Raw genomic sequence first — 19,583 nt, 5'->3', positions numbered from 1 at the left:
ACTGTAACAGAACAGAAGAGTGCAGTCAGAGCTCAGACAGAGTAATTAATTTCCAGGTCAATAACTCTTGGTGTCAGACCAAACTAGCGAGAACTGTCAAGCTGGCACTGAGACCATCACCATAAGTTCTGCACTTCAGCCACAGAACTGGGAAAATTTATGAGCCACAGAAAAGGAAATAGGGGAAGAAAAGGAGGGAAAAAAAAATTTGTAAAAAGTGATGTAACAAATCATACAAACCCAGCTAATATAAGTTCTCTTATTAACCTGGGCAACCTCTGTGACACAAGGTAACTCCAATGAACGGAAAAAGTAAGTTTGTAAACGCATAATTTAGAAGGAACTTCTCCCTTTGAGAAAAGGCAAGAAAAACACTATGCTGGAGGGGCAGGAAGCCAACCAACACTTCAAATCAAACCAGTCAAACTCAATAACTTCCCTCCTACAGCATCACAGACATTACAGTCACGGCCGCGTTATTTCCCTCGCACGCTACAACGCAAGCACAGCAAGTAGCGCCTATTTCGAGGGAAACATCTCTAACTGAAACCTTTTTCAAGGGGATTCCCCCGCGAAAATCATGTAACGGATGTTTGCCTTCGATTTCTCGCCACTTTCAAAGCCGTAACACGCACACACGCAGCGGCAATGGCTGCAGAGCTCTGGGGTGCAGGGAAACCACTGAGACAGGCGCACATCAGGTGAAAAAGCCTCGGGAGGTTTCGCAACGTGGAGGAGGAAGAGAGGCCAGCGAAGCCCTGAAGTGTCGGTGCACAGAAAAAGGCACCGTCGCTTCTCCCCGAAAAGAAGTTTGGGGAACCCTTCCCAAGGGGGCCACAGGTGAGTGAACACGCTGTCCTCTGTGTCAACGGGATTTCAATGGGAAAATAAAATAAAACGTGCACACACACACAACACGAACAAACCACGAAACACGCCAAACCATCCAATACGTATATTAAAAAAAAGATGTTTTAAATGACAACAATGATCCAAGGGAAACCTGCGGGTGCCCCCAGCCTCACACCTCCCGCGGGGGCCGCGCTTCCCCCCTCACACGCTCCGGCCCCGCTCCCCTCAGCCCGGCCGCCCGCAGCCCGTCCCTGCGGGGACCCGGCAGCGGCCGGGGCACGGACACCGGGGCACGGACACCGGGGCACGGACACAGCGACGGGGCCGCCCGGTAGGGCCGTGCCGAGGCGAGGGGGGTGCGTGTGGTGCAGGGGAAGCCCCGGCCGGGGCCCAGCGCCGCGCCCTCCCCGCCCCGCGGCTGCCGGAGGCACCTACCAGCTGCTGCCGGACCCAGCGCAACATCCCCGGGGGGCGCGGGTCGCGGCCCCCACGGCGGGGCCCCCTCGGCAAGTGCCGCGCCCTCCGCTGTCGCCGCCGCCTCAGGCCAGCCGCCCGCCGCGGCTGCTCCCCATGGCGCAGGGGCCCGACGCCGAGTTAGGAGCGGCACAGCCCCCCCGGCGCCCCGCGGCGCGGCTGCCGCCACCCCGCCGCCGCCATCACGGGCCGCCACTGACACCCCGCGGCGCTGCGGCCCGCCCCCAGGAAGTGACGTCGGAGGGCGGGGCGAGGCGGGGGGAGGCGGGTCAGGGAGGGGTGGGGGCGAAGGGCCTGATGCCCCCCGGGCCGTGTCTGTGAGGGGCGAGTCGCTGGTCCGGAGTTCTTCAGCGCCCCGAGGTGCTGCTTCAGGACCACAAGGGCCGCCCGGGTGACCCGAGTCTCAGCAGCCTCCCGCAACATCTTGGATGGGGGCGGCCTGGAAAAAAATCCCACCTTCCCCATCCAGGAGCTCCGGCCGCGGCCTGTCAGGTTTCTGGGCCTGTCAGCCAGGGCCTCAGCCGCTCTGAGACACCCCTTGTCTAGCGAGACGAAGCTACTTCACAGCTTCGTTATTTTTGTTCTCTTGTAAGAAGATGCAAAACGTACACGTTGGAATAAAGACTTAGGGAAAAAAGGCTTGATAATCATTTAAACTTAAGTACGCAGTGTGTAGGTATCCCAAAGCAAGGTACATGTGTTGGCAGAATCCGGCACCTTTCTCTTGCTGCAGGAACTGTTGCGCGAAGTTGCTGTTTGGCTGAAATTGAATGTTGAGATATCGTGACGTCAGGCAGTGATCTCTGTGAAATCTTCCATTTTGCCCTGAAAACAGCAACTACTTAGGAAAACGAAACAGTGTTCAGCTTCAAACACTTGCACACACCAATAAAAGTCGGCAGCTTCTGGGCCTGGGTGGCTAAGAACTAAAGGAGATTATTTTAAGCAGTAAATACCTGGGTATTTGTGACCAAATACTGTTGTCAGTGAAGTCAATGACAACTTTGACACTGCCTCAGGAGTCTTTTTGCGTGTGAAGATCAGAGTACTATTCCTGCTGTTGCCATTTGTTTCCAGGTAGTTCTCATGTGTATAATAGTAACAAATCACAGTCATATCTGCCATAGACCTAATGTAGTTTTTAGTGTTCAGTTAGAAATTTAGGACGTAATTCAGCATTTAAGATAGATGATATAATGTCTGAAAAACTGAATCTTGTGGTGAGTGCTCATGGTTTAAGCATTTGCATTTACATAGAAAAATAACCTTAAAATAGTGGGAAACAAGACAATTTTCATCAGGCACTTAGGAAAGCTAATGTTAGCAAAACTCTATATTAAATGCTAGTCATTATTTCAAAACACTTAAATACATCCAAAGCTGAGTTTCAAACAGCTTGCGCTATCCTGTTCATCTAATGTGAAGTCTAAAATAACGGTGTGATTTCATAGCGATGGCACATTGCCTGGAGAGCAGCCTTGGAGCCAGAAGCTTCACTGATACACTCGATATTCTTGTGCTCCACCTTTAGCATCAGATGTAGAACAGCATCCTGACCACTGCATGCTCAAAATCATCTGCCATTCCTCTGAAGTGCAAGTATATTTGTTGCTGCGTCCCTGCCAAATTCAAGTATGAGTTGTGCTTTCTGCAAGCCTCTCTTTCCATGGCTTACAGCTACGTTACATAAATCTGCTTTGCGCATCCTGTTCCACATTGCTGTAATATTTCACCAGACAAAATTTGGAAGCAATTTACAAGTGATTTGAACCATGCAGATTACATTTTTCACTTTTAAGAGTACATATTTTAGTGGATGAAGGATGCTGATAGGATGAAATTATTTTGCTGTATGTGGCAGAAGGCTCTGACCACATGCATTCCTTTTCCAATACACAGCAAAATTCCACCAGAATAACATTCTTTCCTAGCATCCTGGCTAGTAAAACTTGGCACCTTTTGAATTGTTCAAAAGCCCACACTAGACATTTATGAAGTTTCTTCTCATCCTTGAGAGGTAAATAGTTTTCAGAAGAGAAAAATTGAAGCAGAGCAGCCAAGCCAGATATCGATCAGCCAATAACACTCCAGCACTTCTGAAATCAAAGGTCAACTGTATTAAGAATGAAAACTCCCATATCAGAGATCCCACTTTAAAATGTTGCCCTGAAGCCTCATCTTATACAGAAAAAAAAAGCAACTGCTCAAGAAAAAACTCACCTGATATGAAGATTGAGTTTAACCCATCGCCTAGGATTTCTTGATGAGACTCCAGGCTTTCCAGTTAAGTATCTGTGAAAGCAATGATTTGAGATGTCTGTTTAGCAAGATGAGGACACAAATGTTTTCTGATATAAAAATGTGTACACAAACATAAAAGCACATGCTTAAATGTTAAGTCCAGCAAGCTTTTCATTCTGTGTGCATGAGTAATTCTTATACAATCAATAGTACTACTTTTAGGTTTATAAAATTAAACATTGGTAGCCTCAGAATCATTGCCCGAATGTGCAACCATCAGGTTAACACTGGGGCTGCTGGTGTTCCTCCCTGAGCTTGTTCTTGTGCGAGACATTCACGCTTTTCCATTATTCCTAAATGGCATTTTGGGGCCATTCTTCAGCAGGAGCTGGTGAAGCCTTGGCCGTGTCCATAGCCAAATGGCCCATCTAGTATTCGATGAGGGGAGATGGAAATGCAGCACTGATGCCAGAGGGTGAGCTCCCTCCAGCAGTTCTGCCTTTGACAACTTTGACACCCTTGGGCTTGCATTGCTGCTGGTGAGCACCTGGGTCCTTTGGGGCCAAATAGAAAAACAGCAAAGCCTGAAAGCAGTGGAGCAGGGGCATAAATTTGTGTAGCAAAGGACTAGTAATAGCTGTTTACGCTCCACTATTTTCCTGATGGAGAATTCTTCTCTTTATTTTGTTTTCAATTAAGTATTGTGTCATTTCTTTAAATGAGTATTTTAATCTATGCATTACTTTGTCAACTACAGTGCTAATTAAAAATGTACACTAACTATAAAAATGCTCGTTTTGGTTCTAATCCATAGAGAGAAGGAGCTGCCTGAGAGACACAGGGTTTCTTCAAGGCATCTTTATTCCACAGGCCTTCAATTACTGGCTGAAGCACCAATTATATATAGATAAGCAGTGGCTGATTTTCAGTCACAAGGCCCTTCATCTAAACACACATGTGGATTCTTGCCTAGAGCAACCAGTCTTCAGGGAAAAAGTTAGAGAGTTCAAAAATGAGCTGAGCTTTTTAAAGGAAAACCTTGTGTGTGGTTTGTTATTCCTTTTTTGTGCCCTGCAAGAAATAAGATCAGGTTAAATTACAGGATGCACAAGGTGACATTTCTAAGACACTTACTAGAGCTATACAATAGTGCATTATTTTGTTATTTCTTCTTTCCGATTCTCTCAGTTGGTAAAACCTGGATCCTGACATAAAACTTCACCTTTCTATTATTGTTTTCTTCTATTTCACTTGAAAGCTTTCCTTACAGTGCACAGCTTCAACTTCTACCCAACACATTAAGCTGAGCAGAGCCGGATCTGAGAACGCCGGGTGAGGGGCTCCGTGCTGAAGGGCATCCATGCACTCAGAGGACTTTGCACTGCGCCACACTCCATGAAAGGATGCTCAGCACTTACATCATCTCCTGGCCATGTGGAATAGCCTGGTCTGCTAAACGCAAGTCAGTTCAGAGTCAGCGCTACCCAGTTCGTAAGGCTGCAGCATAAGAGCAAGCTGTGAAAAACATTACACTTCAACCTCCCTTTCAGCTTCACCATTAAATTTTTAATTCTGTGTTGCCAGTAAGCCATAATGTTTGGCTTCTGGCTTTCCTTAGAACTGCGTTTTTCTTTTCTAGGGTAGCAGTCCAAAATTAGAGGAAACAGGAAATGTTTAAAAGCCCTTCCTTATCTTCATGAAGATGAGGATGCCCAGGGTGAAGAACAAAAAAAAGGGGGGAGAGGGGAAAAAAAACCCAACAGGTACAAACAACCAGAGTTTTAAAGGCAGAGGTGAATTTCAAACCCAAGGCTCATAAGGTTTGGAACATCTCCGATGGCCCTGTCTTGATGGAAACCAGAGGACTCATAATCTTGCAAAACAGAGTTTTGTGAGGAAATGTGTTAAGATTAGTCAGTTGATTGCTATTATATCCTGGACAGTGACATCATTTTGCTATTCTGTATTAACGACATGAATATCCTTATAAAATGTGATTTTTTCTCCAGACTCTCTCTTTAATGATTTATAAAAATATGCTTTTCCAACTACTTACTTCTTAAACTCACCCTGTCATAACAATTTACTTTTGTATTTTAAATGCTGAAGTGATTATTAGACACATTCATACCTCACCTCATGATTAGCCCTTGTAAAAAATTGCCAGGCAAAAAAGGATGCATCTCAATGTTGGGATTTCTTAATAAACACTTACAGTATGTTCTACAGGTGTGGTTTTTTCTCCTTTTTAGTATCTCGATTAAGACCACAGAGCAGATAATGAACGATTAATTTCTGGAGAATCAAAATGTGTAAACACGGGGACTAGTATCTTGGTCTCTTGACACTAGGCTCCTGGGACACTACCGTGATGATGGTAGTACCAACACTTAGATACCCAGGTGACTGCTTTGGAAAGCAGTTTGAGATCTTCGTGGGCCAGCAACAGAGAAATTCTGTTCATGGCGGTACACATCCTCTCTTGGCTTAACAGTTTATTTTGAAATGGTGTAGCATCCACTATATAGGACATTCTCCTGGTAGTGGGAGGTGGAAGTTAAACCTGTTTCCCAGGTCTCGGAGGAGTGTTCAAACTACTGAATTTGACAGAGGTTTTCTGATAGCACCTTCTGGTTCAGACATTACTAGTCACATAAGTGGGAAAAAGCTTTGTTACTAAATTTCAGGAGGGTTTGCATATGAATTAAGCTTGTCTTAACTAAGGGTATAGCTATACTATACTTTTGTTTCCAGTGCTCAGGTTTTTTAGTATTTGAGCCAGCTCATACAAGACTATCTTAGCTGTTCCTGTACTACACTTAAATTATGAAGCAAATATTCCTCAAGGTGTTCCTTGCTGTGCTGGGTTGCAGCCAGTTTGGACACTGAAAACCTGACTTGGATGCCTGTGGATCTTATCACTTCCAGCAGCAACGAGCTGTGATTACACAGGCTCCTCTTCAAGGCTCTTCCCTTCTCTCAACTCACCCAAGGATCACGGCAAAACAATTTAGGAGTGCCTTAATTCAGTGTCCTCCATCATCTCCCCACCACTTCAGCAACTCAATAGCGAGTGAGAAGATATTACGCAGTCTAGGTGAATTCAACCCTTTCTTAAGAGTGCATAAGATTAAACTGGTGGATGGTGACTAACTCTGTACCTGCTTTGTACAGGTGTCTTAAAGAGTGGTGGTTACCTCCTGGCTCAGGCATGCCCATGACAAAGCACAGGGCTCCAGTGTGTCTGCGGACAAGGCACAGACAGCGTGGAGGGGCGAGAGGTAAAGAAAATTACAGTGCCTCATCTAAAACCGATACAGCCACCTTGGGCTGCAAAGGACATAATAAAAGAGCTTTGCCAATGTTGGCCATGAATGCAGGTTTCAGATATATCAGCAGGTATGAGAAGGCCTCACAGATCAAGACAAAATCACTAGCTTGCACTTAACAGTATTGAGGCTGGTCATTAGTACAGCTGTAAAAGCAATTTTTTCTAACAGAGATGCATTTTATACAGCAAAAGAGTTCAGCAAAAGCATTTGCCTGACAGAATAAGATAGCAAAAATACTTCTTACTTCTAGTACAATGTTTATAGTAAAGTTTTTGGCACTTTAGAAATTGTAAATTAATCACACCTCCAGCTGATATTTACTGTGGGATATTTGCCCAACCTGCCCCAACAACACCATGGGATGCCAATCTCCAGCCCTTCCCAGCTATGGACCTGTTTATTCGGACCCTGAGCTCATCCCAGCTCTGTCACCATAAACTGATGATCTGGTCTCTTGATTGAAAAAGATTATATTTAGCACAAGTTGTATTTCATATAACAGGAGTATACATATATATAAGAGTATATGTGTAGTTTAATGACAGATCATGGAACTGCTGATACCACACCACCTCTGCATTTCACTTCTGGCTAAGCTTCAAGAAAAATCATACGGACTCAGAGTTTCAAAAATCTGCTTATAATTTCAGAGTCAAACTTCAGAACTAACTACGGTAATGAATAAAATCATAGGAAGTGTTTAGTGCTTCTTAAACTCAAGCTTTGTGAATAAAATTTGAGTACATATATATATTTACTTTTAAAAATCCATTTGTGGCATACTATTCTAGAAGTAGGGTGCAATGATCTATTTACCATGCAGGGATGGATGTTTGTGATCTCTGCAGACAAAAAAAAGTAGCTGTGAACATGACAGATGATGTTCCTGCAGCCATATGAGACAATGAAACATATGGCTGTTCCGTCTGAAGTTCCTATAATGCTTTATGTCTTCACAGTGCAGCAAGACATTGGCCAATTAACATAATTAAAGCATTTTACAAATGATTCCTAATTATTTTTGCAAATGTAAATGATACTGCTGACACATTGTTTTTTGATGTGCATGATGAATACTGATCTCTCATTTTACTGAGTACTGTAATCAAATTTAGAACAAATGTTATATAAGTGCATAAGCAATCCTAATCCTAATCCCTTTTCTGATGTCTCACTTTCTCCACATAGGCCTGCTGCAGCTGTAAATCTCCCATATTTTCTGACTTCCCTGCATATTTTTATTTTTGTTTCCCAATCTCCTGTTGTTTTCTCAAAGCATGAATTTTTGGTTGATAATGGTTCTAGTGGAATGAGAGGTCTGGGTTGTAGCCTTCTGCCAGCTTCTTTATGGTGCTGTACGTTTGATCACAGCAAAGGTACTTTACTGAGGCTATTGCTGTACAGGTGCCCGATCCTATAAAATGTGAAGCCTCACCCTTTGAAGCACGAATTAGAACAAACCTAGAGGTCTTTGAACATTTTTTACTCTGTCCTTAGTTGAATACCTATTGTTTTCAATGTTTTATTAATATCAGTAGGGGTTGGCTGAGGGTATGTCAACAATGCATAATTCAAAGTAGCCAGAAGATATCTAAGATAGCAATAAACAAACTAGTTGGTAAAAATCAGTTCTAGCTCTGGAGCACTAAGTTCTCCGTGGGCAACCTGGTGCTGTTTCTGCTTTTACCCCAGGATTTGTGCCCCTGGTATAGTTAGAAATTATTTGACTGGCTCAATGAAAAATGGCCAGGAGGGGCAGGATCCTGTACAGATTTAAACACAGGAATCAGAAAAACAAGGGAGAGAGCTCTAATGATTGTGTTTTGTGATATAGTTCCAGGAGATGTTTTGGAATTTACCAGTTTCATAAAATTCACAAAAAACTTAATAAAATAATCCACATATCAATTAAATTATTTTATATCAATTCTTATCCTTTTTTTAATTGAAAGACCCCTTTTTTGAACTGTATATTTTATTTGGCGTATTTCTCAGGGTGCACAATAGCAAAGGATAAGTATTACAGCTGAGCGATTCCCAGCATAGAATTTATCCAGTTAATTTAATTTCTTTGTATTTGTCTACAAATTGCTTATAATTTTAGGTAATTAATTCATTACATGAACCTAATTGCTAAAATAGCTGTGAGATCATTCAGCTGAAATAAATAGCAGGCTTTTTGTTGACTTGGGTGGGAAGAGCCCTAGTCCACTGGAGGCTTATCCCTGGCTCTGCAAATGTTACCAAAGTTATTCTTTGGAAGTACTGAAAGAATGAGCTGTTTCACATTTGACATATTATTCCTTCTTTTTCTTGCTTGCTAAACCAGAAATCATTCTTCAGCAGAGAATATACGCATTTATAAATTAGTGAGCAAGTCCTGCAAATATTCTCCAAGTTTTTTTTTTTTTTTTTTTGCTATCATGTCTGCCCATGAATCTGTTTGCTAAAATACATGTGGCAACACAATCACTGTAAATGTATTTACAAATTGAAACATATTTATAGTAACTATTTCTGTGGAATCCACACAGAATAACTGAGTACTCTTGCCTTGCATAATGAAACCCTGGTGACATGGTATAAAATATTATCTGTTCAGAAGCTAAAAACTTAGTGCCTGTCAGTGGAAATAAGAGCTCAGGTGTCTGTCTTCTTTTCCAGTTCTAATTGATTGGTCTAATTACTGCTATTGCCCTGCCACACAAATCATGCTTCTCTCACAACTAGGGCTTACAGCATCACTGTGATAATGATGCATTGGTGACATGGTTACTTGTATTAAATATATGAAAACTTCAAATTTAATACGAGATTATAATTAACAGTAAAGCTTTTTGAATAATGAATTTACTAGCCACTTTTTACTTTACAGATTTTATGGCAGGTGCTACAATCCTGTGCTAAAATGTAAGGCAACAGCTCAGCATATAGTAGTCAGGCATATGTTATTAGATGACAAGCAATAGCAAGCAAACCAATAGCATTTCATGTTTTTTAAGTAGCTGTATTTTCTTTCGTTTTGCTCATACTATCCATTTTGTGATCACTCCACAAGAATATATTCAAATACTTCAATATCACTGACATCGGTTGCGAGTTAAGCAACTGTTTCCTAGCAAATAAAATGGGCACATTTTCTTCCAGCCCCATAGTCCTGCACAAGGCAGGACCTGCTGCACCAGCCAGTCCTGGTCATCCAGCTGCTCCTAAAAATCAGTGACAAAGGCTCAACATCCCCCAAAGTATTAAGTTTTTCTGAACCTCTAACCTATATCTTCTTCACCAGAGGTTAAATTTTTTGCTTCTTATCCTGCCCCAAATATGAGGAAAAATACTGAGCAATAGCTTTGTATTATCTGAAAACAGTCCTTCTTTCTTAACGTGAAGAACCTTCAGTTTACTCAAGTTTTCATCATAAAATCTGTGATTATTTTTGTCGCCCTCATCTGGACTTTTACCAGTTGGCCACCTCCTTCCCAAATTGCCAAGTACCAAACAGGGCCAGTGCTTTAACTGAGGCCTTATCTGTGCTGCAAGGAGTGGAAAAAATAATTTCATTTATCTTGCATACATTTGTATAACTGATAAGACACAGTGTTTTTTACCCCATAGCTATTACACTGTTGACTACTCGTCAATGTATACCCTTGTATGACATTTTCAAACTTTTTTTTTCCCTGCAGGCCAAATCATTCTCTTTGCATCTAATATTCCTGCAATTTATTATTCTTAAGTAATTCCTGTTTATACATTGATCATGTTTTTAGCACCACCCAGACTATTTATCTAGCTTAACAATATTTTGAATTCTGCTCTTCTTCAAAGTGCTTTCCAGCTTGGTATCATCTGCAAATATAACAACACAGTATTCCCTAATCCAAATGCTTAATGAAAATACTAATTAATATTGGACCCAGAACAGATTCCCATAAGAAGCATCCTTCCATTTTCACAACAAAAATGCATTTGACCAGCACTAGCTTTTATTTGGATTTGAGTTATCCTTAGAAAACAGACTTGCATGGCTACCCTGGAGCCTTTCTTGAGATAAACATGATTCTGGGTTAAAGAATTTATTACAGAGCACATAGATGGCTAAAACAATTATTATTAAACTGTGTTAGCCCTTTGGAGAAATGCCACCTGAAAGTACCTGAAAGTGATAGGGACAAAGTGCATTGTCCAACTTCTACATTTTTAATGATATTCTGCAAGGTAAACGTCTGTGGTGCCAGCTGAGTTAGCCCTTCTGCAGATTGCCAAAAACATGCTGCACGTGACCCAGAAAGTCCAGCAGTTAACAGCCGAGGTTAGATCATCTACACAATTGCTAAGCTTCCTTATGTTCCTTTTTCACTTCTCATTTTATTGCATTTCCAGCTCTGGTTGTTGGATTGATGCTGCCCTCAGGAATACAAAACATGGCTGTAAAACCACCCCAAAAATACTTGTCTATCTGTCACAGGTGCTCAGACGCACAGGCATGTCTTGTGATGTTTCGGGAGAAAGACCAGAGAAATTGAGGGACTCACGGACACGTTCAAAATTTATCAAACCCGATCCAGACAGGATTTATTTATTCTTAATAGGTAGGTTTGAGAAAGAAAATTCTATCTTTCTATTTGAATGCATATATCTGAGCTGGATAAGGAACTGGGGATTTGCCTGTGTAAAAGCATGCACAAATTAAAGGAAAAAAAAATCCTTCTTTTGATAGAAAAGGCTGTTGCTCAGTAAAAAATCTATAAGGAAATATTATTAACTCTTTAATTTCAGATTTGAGCATCTGATTTTCATTCTGAGATTGAAGCACATGATTAACAGTATAATTTAGATATCAGATTGGCCTGTTCTCTTCTGTTGCCAGCCTGTATTTGGTTTCAGGGTTCTAATGTTGACTATTAACCTGTTTAAATATTCACCAACAGTCTTCTGCCAAGGTAGATTAATTCAGCATCTCGCTTTCCTGTCAAGTTACCAATTTGTCAGATACTTTCCAGTTGCCAGTGCCCTTCACAGTGACAATGATGGCACACAGCTGAGCAACAGTTTTTCTGCTGTTATCTCCTGTTACAGAAAAAAACTCTCCAATATCTGAGTAGCTAAAGCTTTCTGTCTTGGCAGTTCTGAAAAACAGACTTTTAACCAAAAAGCAGGAAGTGTGTACAGAAAGGAACGGATGTACCGTCTTGTTTGATTTATGACAGCAGGGGCCTGTAACGCCAATATGAAAGTTACCTCTAAAGCTAGAGAAACAATGTCAGTTTTTATACTCACTTTATTTTTAATCCAGAACCATGGAAAAAAAAAAAAAAGTCAATGTTAATCATGGGAGGATTCTGGCTCTCCCTCATGTGATCGCCAGAATTAACCCCAAGTCAGTCTTTGGTAGTATACCAAATCATTAATTTATTTACTGAACCAATAATTAATCATTAATTATCATTAATGTTATATTTATTTAATATAACATTGTTTATGTTATAATTCATACCAGTGCCTTAAAAAATACCAGATTTCCTTTGGTTACCTCAACTTTTAGAATGTCTTTCTGGGGAACACTTTAATCAGAAACATTCAAGACATACTACTGCAACTGACGATAAATATATTTTTTGTGACAGAAACCAAGTCAGCTGCATCGAGTGCACAAAGCTCCTTTTACAGCTCAAGTACTTCCAGCTTCCAAGTGAGTATTAAAAACAAAAATTAAATAAAACAGTTTTCTAAAGCAAGGAAACTCTGTTGGAGTTTAGAGTAGCAAATGTTTATCTGTGTATTTAGGAGTGGTAGTCATCCAGGAAGAGGTCTAGTGAAGCCAGTGGAGTTCAAACAGGGATGTAAATGGGATGAGAATGAGGCCCTTGTGTTCCCAGATATCCTTCCCACCCCAGGGGCTGTTTTAGGTCAACACACCACCGAGGAAAGGGATTTTCCTTCTCTTAGGCACGTGGCCAAAGGAATATCTGATGCGGAAGGCGAGCAGAACGCACCTCAGTCTAAGAGCAGGTCAGAACCCACGATACTTCATTGTAGCCACAAGCATCCCAGAAAAGCATCGCCAGAAAGTACTAACCCAAACACAGCCTTTTCCAGCTCAAATCTCTCTAAATGTATCTCCAAAGACATGCACACAGATCTAGAAGAAGCTCTTGCTTTAGCTGAACACTTAGGCCCTGACTCCTGACACCCACTGACTTCCCGTAAGTTTGGTTCCAAGTCTAGAGAGGGCACCACGTTTCATTTAGTTAAACACAGTAGAAACAGAAGAAACATTTAATATATGTCCAAAAAGCCTTATGTCAAGGTTATTAGCTATGTTTAAAAAGATGACTAAACACACACATACGTGCATAGTTAAAACTATACACAACTGTCTGACCAGAAATAAGCTGGGCAGATACCTATCCCATTTCCTACAAGCAGTTTGCATACGGTGATTGATTTCAATGTAGTCTGCAATTCTGTTTAGCGGGTGCTGTATTAGCGAATCCATCATTAAATAAATATGACACAAATGTAATTCTACACATCAGGCTGCTTTCACAAGGCTTTGGACACGTTACAAATTGGTACATGGATAGACTGTACTATATAAGATCAGATAGCTAAGGCTGCAGCCTGTACTGTATACATTTCCACTCTGATAGCAATGTAATGATGCTCCTGGGTTAAGAGTAGTATTAAAAAAAAAAAAAAAGTCTTGCAAGAGATTCCTATTTCCTGGAACTAGTAATTTTTTTCAGTTTTAATAGAGGCTGAACATCAGTGTTTGAATTGGAGAGAGAAAGGAAGGAAGTGATGTGTGGGTAAGGAGAGTCGGTCTCCTGGGAGATCAGTTCTAACAGGTCCATGAAAATGAACCTCATTCCATCATCCTCAGGCTTCAGTGATGCTCCTGCAGGCACTTGGCTACACAAGCAAGGACTGGGCAAACCAGCAGCCTTCAGGACCAAAGCTGACGGGGTGTACGCTATTTTAGGACCCAAACCAGGTTCCAGAAGAAAGCTAGTATGGTCAAATAATTATTTGTATTTGTTTGCATTTTTTGTTTGTATTCAGTCCATAGGGCTGTGAGCTGACTGCACCAGTGTGTTTTCTGAGGGACAGTTAGTCCCCGTCTATCCAATGCTGTGATTAAAGGAAAGGCAAGATGTTCTTGTAAATGTCACAGCCTGGCTTCAGAATATTCTATTTTATTGTCACCTGTTTGCTTACAGCTTTCTGTTTTGTTCAAATGGCAGGTGAAATTTAACTCCTCTAGTTCTGACAAAAATTAACAACACTTGACATAGGCCATACAGAATAAAATGCTAAGTCACTGGTGGTTTATTTGCCCCAGTGGACAGATCTGCCACATAGAGTTGCTCTTATGAGGTGCTTCTCAAAGACCCAAAAGTTCTTGTTTGGTTGATTGGGTTTTTTTCAGATTGTAGGAAATTGTAGCAAAATTATCCATTCCAGTCTTCTCATCAGGGTCCTCAATGGCCTGGGGAGTTGGGAGATTAGGGCTTTGCGTCTTGTCATAATGTTGTTTTCATTACATTTCCACAATTCAGTTTTTAACACTCTCTTCAAGAGCTGCTAGGTAATTGCTATGTTAATTTTAAAGCATTTATTTTAGTAGTAAATAATACTGTAAGTTCACAGGCCAGTTAAACCATTTATTCTAAACTTCCTCCTGCTCTCCCTTACAAAGCTGTTAGAGTATCCAATCACTGCTTTGCTAAAAATGGAGGCAAAACTTTAACCTGAATCTGATTTAAGGTACCCACTGGATTTAGGTGTCCCTTGTCCTTTAAAGTCTAGAGAGTCCAATACTATCAGATATCTTATTTATGTAAATATTTACAAACTACTATCTAGTCACTACTTCGCCTTTGTGTTAATCCACTAAACGGATTAAGCTTTCTGCAATTTTCACTGGGAGCTTTGTTTATTTTCCAGAGCTCAGTTTACTCTCCCAGCTTCATTTGCAGACAGACAGTGCTTCATGGGGAATCAGATGGCCAGAAGCAGAATAAATAAAATATTACAGATCAAAATCAGAAAGAAAGAGGCACCTGCAAAGGCAAAACAATGCCTCAGTGTAATTTGTTGGTGTGGGGAAATGATGATGCTACCTGGCACGTCCTGGCAAAATCAGGGACTTCATATCGCTAAAACCCAGCTCCTGTGCGACACACGCTGCTGAGGGGGTTTTGTAGAGACCTTGCACCATGGCACTTCAGAGATTAAATACCTCTTAGGGTGCTGTATGGTATAGGCAGAGAGAGGCTCTTCCCAAAGTGCTCGGTCAAGGTGCTGGGAGCTGAATCCTGGGGATCAAGGCACCATGGTGGTTTCACAGCTGCATTAAGGCCACAGGAACTCCCTGGGCACTTGGTGCTCCCCAACCCACTGCTGCTCCACTGTCACCTTGCACTGGAGAAGAGAGGACTCAGGAACCCACCAGGCTCACACCTGACTTTTAAATTTTTTTTTTTTTTTTTTTTTTTTTTTCTGTCTGGACCAGTTTCGCCATTGAATTTGCCATTAGCCGGGCCAGTAAGGAGAGCCTAGAGCAGACCGGGACTTCACTTCTTCCAGCAGCACAGCCTGCCATTGCAGCTGTGGTGCGAGCTGGGGTGAAGCCTCAGCCCCTGTGGCTTCCTCACGCCTCTGTGCAGGAAGCAGAGAAAGGATGTGGTGCCCTAAAAACAACCCTGTCCGACATCTCCTGATGTGACACATGAAGGCCACCTCTGCCTGGGAGGACAACAGGTCGCTCCCACCCCTTGGTAGCCCTGGGTGCACCACGGTGAATCTGGCTTCTCCTCCAGTCCCCTGTGAGCTCATGAAAGAAACATTGCTGCTGGGAAGCAGCGATTTGCAGGGGACAGGTTTACAAGCATGACTGTGGCTCTGGACCTGCCCTGTCATGTTTAGGCTGGAGGGGGGCTCACCCTCCCAGGCTCGCTTTAGCACAAACCTGAGTTTTGAAAGGGGATGGAGAAACACCACCATTTTTAAGGGGCAGAGAAGTAATCAGCTAATTGCCTTCATGGTTACACGCTCAGCTTTCCACTGTTTGCACAAATGAATCACAAACAGGAAGACTGATACCACTAGAAAACTTGGGCTGCCTCTTGAGGCAGAGATAATCGTTCATCACATGCGTAGGCAGTCAGTAAACAAACAATAGCATTTTACACTTCATTTGTCAGCCTACAAGATACGAGTTGTATTCATCTTTTGTCTCTACACGCATCTTACACAGTAGTGTCATGCAATTTGCGCTGAATTTTTTTGAATTAGCAATAATTATAAGTAGAAATACTCTACTCAGTAAATTATGGAGTCACTTGCCATTTCCTCAAGAAGCACATTGCTGCACTCTTGTTTCAGTTCTTGTACTCATCTGCACCTGCTACAGGGAAAAATTCAATTTGGGTGGAAAATATAATCAAAAGCAAGCGAAACCATTCCAGAGAAGGGTGGTCAGTTTTTGTAAAGCACAAATATTCCTGTACAATAAGCTGGACTAAACAGCATTATCAGCATTTCTCAAGCTACATTGTCAGATACTTGTTACAAATAGATTTTTTTTTTTTCCAGTTTAAAGCACAGTGAAGAATCAGGCAAAAAAACCCCCCAAACAACACAGTTGTGTATTTTTGCAACAGCAAAAGCATTGCCCGAGCAAGGTCCCAAGAGCTCTCTGGTAATTTCTGAGACCTCAGAAACATCATAGGAGGACAGACCTCTTCCTATGTGCGGCAGAGACTGTTGTTTGGTGGCATTCAGCATGTAAATAGAAGAGGTTGACACAACATTCAGCTTTGGCAGAAAGCAAACCCCAAAGAGACATTGGCTCTAGTTTGACACTCACTGCTCCTTCTCTGTGGACCACTCTCACTGGCACTGCATGATTCATGGCACTCGGTGGGACACAGAAAAAGTCATGTGAATCTTGATGGCATCAACCTGCTCAAGGACACCCTGGAACCGAGGTGATAAATTTCTGTTCTTATCTTGTCATAGAGTGTACAAATGGGGCATGATCATTTACTCTGCAATGCCCGAAATAATTCAGGAGGCTCTTCCAGCCATTTTAAATGGTTTTAAACTTGCAGCCATTATGCTCACAAGAAACTGCTTTTACTCTGCCTATTCTTTGTTTTTAGGCCCTGAACACCACTCCCACTCAAATGCAGCCTCAATTTCAAAGCCTGTGGAGAACACAGTTCCTCATAAATCTCCATAAAGCATTTGTAAGCCACAAAATATCTATAGATTTCAGTGATAGTATGCAGCTTGGAAGCCGAACACGGGTGACAGAAACAAGGACACTTTTTAGGCATTAGCTTATAATCATTTAAGACCTGAATACAGAACTGAACAACAGAACAGCTAAAACTATCTGATTTACACCAGCTTCTGTCAACACAGCCACAAATAAGCACAGTCAAGAGTCATTGTCAGGAAAGTACGGGACAGGAGTGAAGAGTAGTTGTGAGCATCCTGTGCCACTTGTGAGCAACCAGTACCCTAGGAAAGATGTTTAACATTGGCTAAGAGCCCATGCAAGGAAGGCAGGGACTACTCTTTATCAGCATATCTTCAACTCAGCCTATATGAATAGAGATCCCGGATATTTCCAAACCTTGGCAGGATTTTCTTTTCCTGGTTTGGTCCTGTGTCTCACACCACATCACACTATTCTGCAAGGAAGACACTGTGGAATAAGATCCACTCATTTCTTCAGATAATGATATACATATAATAGATGTTTATCGATACAGATGATAATCCCTACATAATAGATGATAATCCCCAAAATTATAGATATAGATGATAATCCCTAAATAATAGATTATAATCCCTAAAATGTCCTACTCGTCTCTAACTGCACCCTCAGTGTCATTTCCAGTGCCCATTTATTTCCTATACTCTGCTGCTCCAAAATCTATTCACAAGCTCTGTAAAACCAATGTATATACACGTATCATAAATGCATCATTTTGCCTCATCTCAGAGGCGTAGTTTAATACCATCCTTTCCACCAAGCTTCCCACATCAAATCACTTCTCACCGCTCTCCAAATTCCCATCTTACCCTCCTCCCGTGCAAGTGGTCTTTTTGTCACACCATGCAGGTTCAACCTGGGGGACCTTTCCCCTGCTCCCTCCCCTGCCAGGGACACATCTGAGCCACCTGCCTTAGGTAAATGGTTCTTGCAGATGAAATCCATCCCAGTTTTGCACTCCAGGTTGAAAGACACCACCAGTGAGGAACTCCAGCCATGAGACCAGATTCTCCTCCAGTTCTGCTGGAACTCAAGAGAACCAGATCCCACTTACAGGGTCCTCCTGTTATAAGGAATACAGGGGTAGAGGCAGGCTTAAGCCTAGGACCTTTGCTGATAAAGCTTTTTATAAAATAATCACTCTGCTGAAAGGCTTCAGTAAACTCAGTCTCTCATAACAATGGACTCTGTTAGAACCTCCATTGCTTTGTGGCCATTCCTTATAATATCACTCAAATTACTTGGCTCATTAGTCTGTCATTATAATGGAAGTCCAGTTGAGTTTGGTTTATTTAGTGTTTAATAATAGTATTTTTTTTTAAAACAAAGTGACAGACGTTTGTCTGCATTTGCAGAGATCTGGAATGTAATGGGAGCAAGGGAGTAAAAAAATCCATCAGGGCTTTTAAAGACTTTAATCATCCGCATAAACAGCCAGATGACTGCAGTCATTCAGGATAAAAATAAAATGAAAACATACAGACTTCCCTTGGCAAGTGGATAACTCTTAAAATGACTAACCAGACAAAGTATCAATCTAGTTAAAAGAATATTAACTGAACTGTGCTGTTTTGGAACCTCTGATAACGAGAGACAGCTCAAAATAAAATAGATTTTCCAAGTATTCTGGCTGCGCTGAAATAAAATAAAGCAGATTGCTTCCGCTAAGGAGGCTTCAGGTCTTACTGCTCTTCTTAAAGGGGTTGTGTCACCAGGATTTATTATTAATGTGGACATAAGCTTGCCAAGGTTTTCTGGTAAGAGGCCTCAGTGCAATTTAAGGTGCCAGTTTAGTATCGTGCATAACTTTAAGCAGATGCTTAACTTCAGACTCTGTTATTCCCATTGCTGGTCCAACAGAAATCATCAGTTCAGATGGCTGGCATTGGTACAACAGCATGAACTGGAGCCTCTGAATTAGGGGCTCATGCCCACCCTGACATGTGTGGTATCTCCTGTCAGAAAGGCCACACCAACACATTGGCAATTGTTTCTTAAATCCTTGCAGATGGATTCAGAGGACATATGCTAGAGAGCTACACCTAGGCAGTCTGATTTGAAAAGTGTGGCATAAACAATTTGTTAAAAAGAGTAAGGTCAAATTTTCCACCTTAAAACTTGCACTGTGACTTTCCATATTGAGATCAGCAACAGGCCAAGTTCTGTGGAAAACAAAAAGCTATGTCTAAACAACTGCAGCCAGTTCCAAGAGTGGAGCCGGGAGAAAGAAAAGGCCGTTTGCTACATGGTAAGATCTTCAAGCAGCCACTGATTCACAAACCTCCTGGTGCAGCAGCCTGGAAAATGGAAGGGGCTTCTCCAAGCCAGAGATGTGCCCTTACACCAGAGATGCTAAAAGCAAAAAAATAAGGTTTATCATCCTTGGCAAATGT

At 41.9% G+C, this 19,583-nt stretch overlaps 1 protein-coding gene across 4 annotated transcripts in view; it reads right to left on the bottom strand.

The window, feature by feature from the left end:
• The window catches only part of ATP11B (ATPase phospholipid transporting 11B (putative)), a 68,522-nt gene extending 67,003 nt beyond the window's left edge, over window positions 1–1,519 (bottom strand). For all 4 annotated transcript variants that reach the window (XR_010606507.1, XM_065639757.1, XM_065639758.1 and 1 more), the window contains exon 1: window positions 1,288–1,519. Coding sequence is in view for 3 of the 4 variants with exons in the window: in XM_065639757.1 (XP_065495829.1) it covers window positions 1,288–1,314 (27 nt within the window). In the remaining variant the exon portion in view is untranslated. The remainder of the gene's footprint in view (window positions 1–1,287) is intronic.
• Window positions 1,520–19,583: the final 18,064 nt, after the last annotated feature.

The sequence above is a fragment of the Caloenas nicobarica genome, chromosome 8, assembly GCF_036013445.1.
Source record: "Caloenas nicobarica isolate bCalNic1 chromosome 8, bCalNic1.hap1, whole genome shotgun sequence".
NCBI lineage: Eukaryota > Metazoa > Chordata > Aves > Columbiformes > Columbidae > Caloenas > Caloenas nicobarica.
Note: the sequence above shows the minus strand (reverse complement) of the source record. Positions and strands in the feature narration are given on the sequence as shown.